A 2,449-nucleotide genomic window follows, 5' to 3' on the forward strand; every position below is an offset into this window, starting at 1 on the left:
TTTAAAAAGTTACATCCACCACCACCCTTACACCCTACCTTTTAGGTTAACTTGAAACTAATTGGCTCTGGCAGTATTAGACTCAGTCCCTACATAGTTCCACCAAATGTTTCTCTGTCTTTTAGTTACTAATAACACTTGTCTGCCATAGGGAAGACAAATAACTACATTCAATTTCATTTGAATTCTGGAGAGCCTTTTCAAATTTTGATATTTTCAGTTCCAAGCTGAAAACAAGCATTTTCGAAGAAAAATACTATTTTGGAGGTGACTTATTGAGGTTGTTCTATTCTACTAATGATATTCTACTACAGAGCAATGAATGTGAGCTTAAAATAATAAAAAATACTTGATGATGCCTTTTTATCCAACTATCCAAGAGCATTAAAGGAAATAAAAACTCCATCTATTTGCATACTACTTCTGATAGAGAATAAAATAGGCAGAAAACTTGAGTTTCTGTGCAACACATAGTATCAAACCGCTGAAAGGAATATTTCTGATTCCCTGACACCAAGTCTAAACAAACATGTCACTTTCCATTGACAGCTCACATCTTACCTTAAACTTATGACTTGAGGCTCCAGTCTACTATGTCCTTACTACTTACAAGAATCCTTTTCACATATTCCTCTCTTCTTACCCATTTTTCATCCCTCTATTTCCAGGACTTCAAAATCTTCTCCTGAAATGTACCTTCACAAACCCTTGGGAGATTTCAAAGAAACAGGTAAGTCCATCTCACGTTTTCCCTATGCACATACACTCAAAATCCTGCTTTAAATTAATGTAAAGACATACTTTGTTGAAGAAAGGAGAGATGTCATAAGTGGCAACCTACTAGTACAAACAAAGGTCAACACTGTGGTCTGGGACCCAGGCAGCCCTGGCCCTGGTCCCACAAGACTTGCTTAATGTTGTTTATTTATTTTTGTTTTCAGCCCTTCGATCCACACTTCTTTGCTCTGACAGGCTGCATTTCTGTAGTTTTGTTTACATGTGATGGCTGTAGCTGGGAGACTTGCAAAACACCAAGGCCTGAAAAAGCACTAAAAGTTGCTTCACCTTAAGAACAGCTGTGAAAATTCAAGAGCTAATCATGAAGCTCATTCTCTTTATTGCAACCAGTTGTTCTGCTTCTCTAGGTGCTACCTGGCTACTCAAAGTGTGGTCCAGCAGCATTACCATCACCTGGGAACTTGTTAAAAATGGCCCAACCTCTGACCTCTAAATCAGAATCTTCATTTTAACAAGATCCCCAGGTGGTTCAGTTGCCCGTTAAATTTGGAGCAGCACTGATCCCAAAATGTGTTCAGTTCCTGTGTACATGATTTGACAAAATGGTTCTTAAACCAGAAGATGATATTTGAAAAACTTTTTAGCTTTGAGAGATTTGGCTCTGTATATTCAAGCCTTAAATTGTGGCAGATCTCCACAGTGCTGAAAACGTTTTTTGGCTTCTCAATTCTAGACCTAGAGATTTTTCTATATCTTTTATATTGGATTTGTCTTGTTCTTTTATTTTGACAAAATATCACCTTTATTTCTGAAAATGTCTTCGGTCAATGAAGCTAAGATGTGCTGGCCAAGTGACCTTAAGATCTCTGGCCCTGCTTCTAATTCCCACATCTCCAGTTCAGACTTTGGGACAATACTTTTCAGGAAAAATACCAGAGCAGACACAGTAAGGAACACAGCCTCACATGAGGAAAGGAAAGGAGATAGAATGCCAGTGCTTACTGGAAGCTAATCAATTATATCAGTCAATTTAAAACCAGGTAGTAATAGCACCATTCTCCACCAGTTGGGAGAAATAGGTTTGGGACATGAGGCTGCATATCTCACTCTGGCAAAACTGTTCAAAGTGAGCTTCCTGAGGTCTTTTAGGATAGCTTCCTCCTTTTGTTTTTTAAAAAATTATTTGTTAATTTATGCATTAGAATGTACACAAATATTATTTCTAACAAAGTATTAAGGACTGTATAATCACTTTTACTTAGAAATGTGTTAGAAACATACACACACACAGACACACACACCCTCCCCACATGTATGTCTAAGTCTCGTGGAGTTTAAAACATCTCTACAGCAAGCGGGAGCTGCCAAAATGAAGTTCAATCCCTTTGTGACTTCCGACCGAAGCAAGAATCGCAAAAGGCATTTCAATGCACCTTCCCACATTCGCAGGAAGATTATGTCCTCCCCACTTTCCAAAGAGCTGAGACAGAAGTACAACGTGCGATCCATGCCCATCCGAAAGGATGATGAAGTTCAGGTTGTACGAGGACACTATAAAGGTCAGCAGATTGGCAAAGTAGTCCAGGTGTACAGGAAGAAATACGTAATCTACATTGAACGGGTGCAGTGGGAAAAGGCTAATGGCACAACTGTCCATGTAGGCATTCACCCCAGCAAGGTTGTTATCACTAGGCTAAAACTGGACAAAGAC

General features: G+C 39.0%; 1 protein-coding gene across 1 annotated transcript; it reads left to right on the top strand.

Annotated features, from left to right (window-relative positions):
- Positions 1–2,085: 2,085 nt before the first annotated feature.
- Positions 2,086–2,449, top strand: LOC108284720 (60S ribosomal protein L26-like; the record flags this gene model as incomplete). The annotated part of the gene is made up of 1 exon (XM_017501613.1): positions 2,086–2,449. A coding segment is annotated over exon 1 (342 nt), but the record flags the coding sequence as incomplete, so codon positions are not given.

This window comes from Cebus imitator, unplaced genomic scaffold (genome assembly GCF_001604975.1).
Source record: "Cebus imitator isolate Cc_AM_T3 unplaced genomic scaffold, Cebus_imitator-1.0 Scaffold282, whole genome shotgun sequence".
Lineage (NCBI taxonomy): Eukaryota > Metazoa > Chordata > Mammalia > Primates > Cebidae > Cebus > Cebus imitator.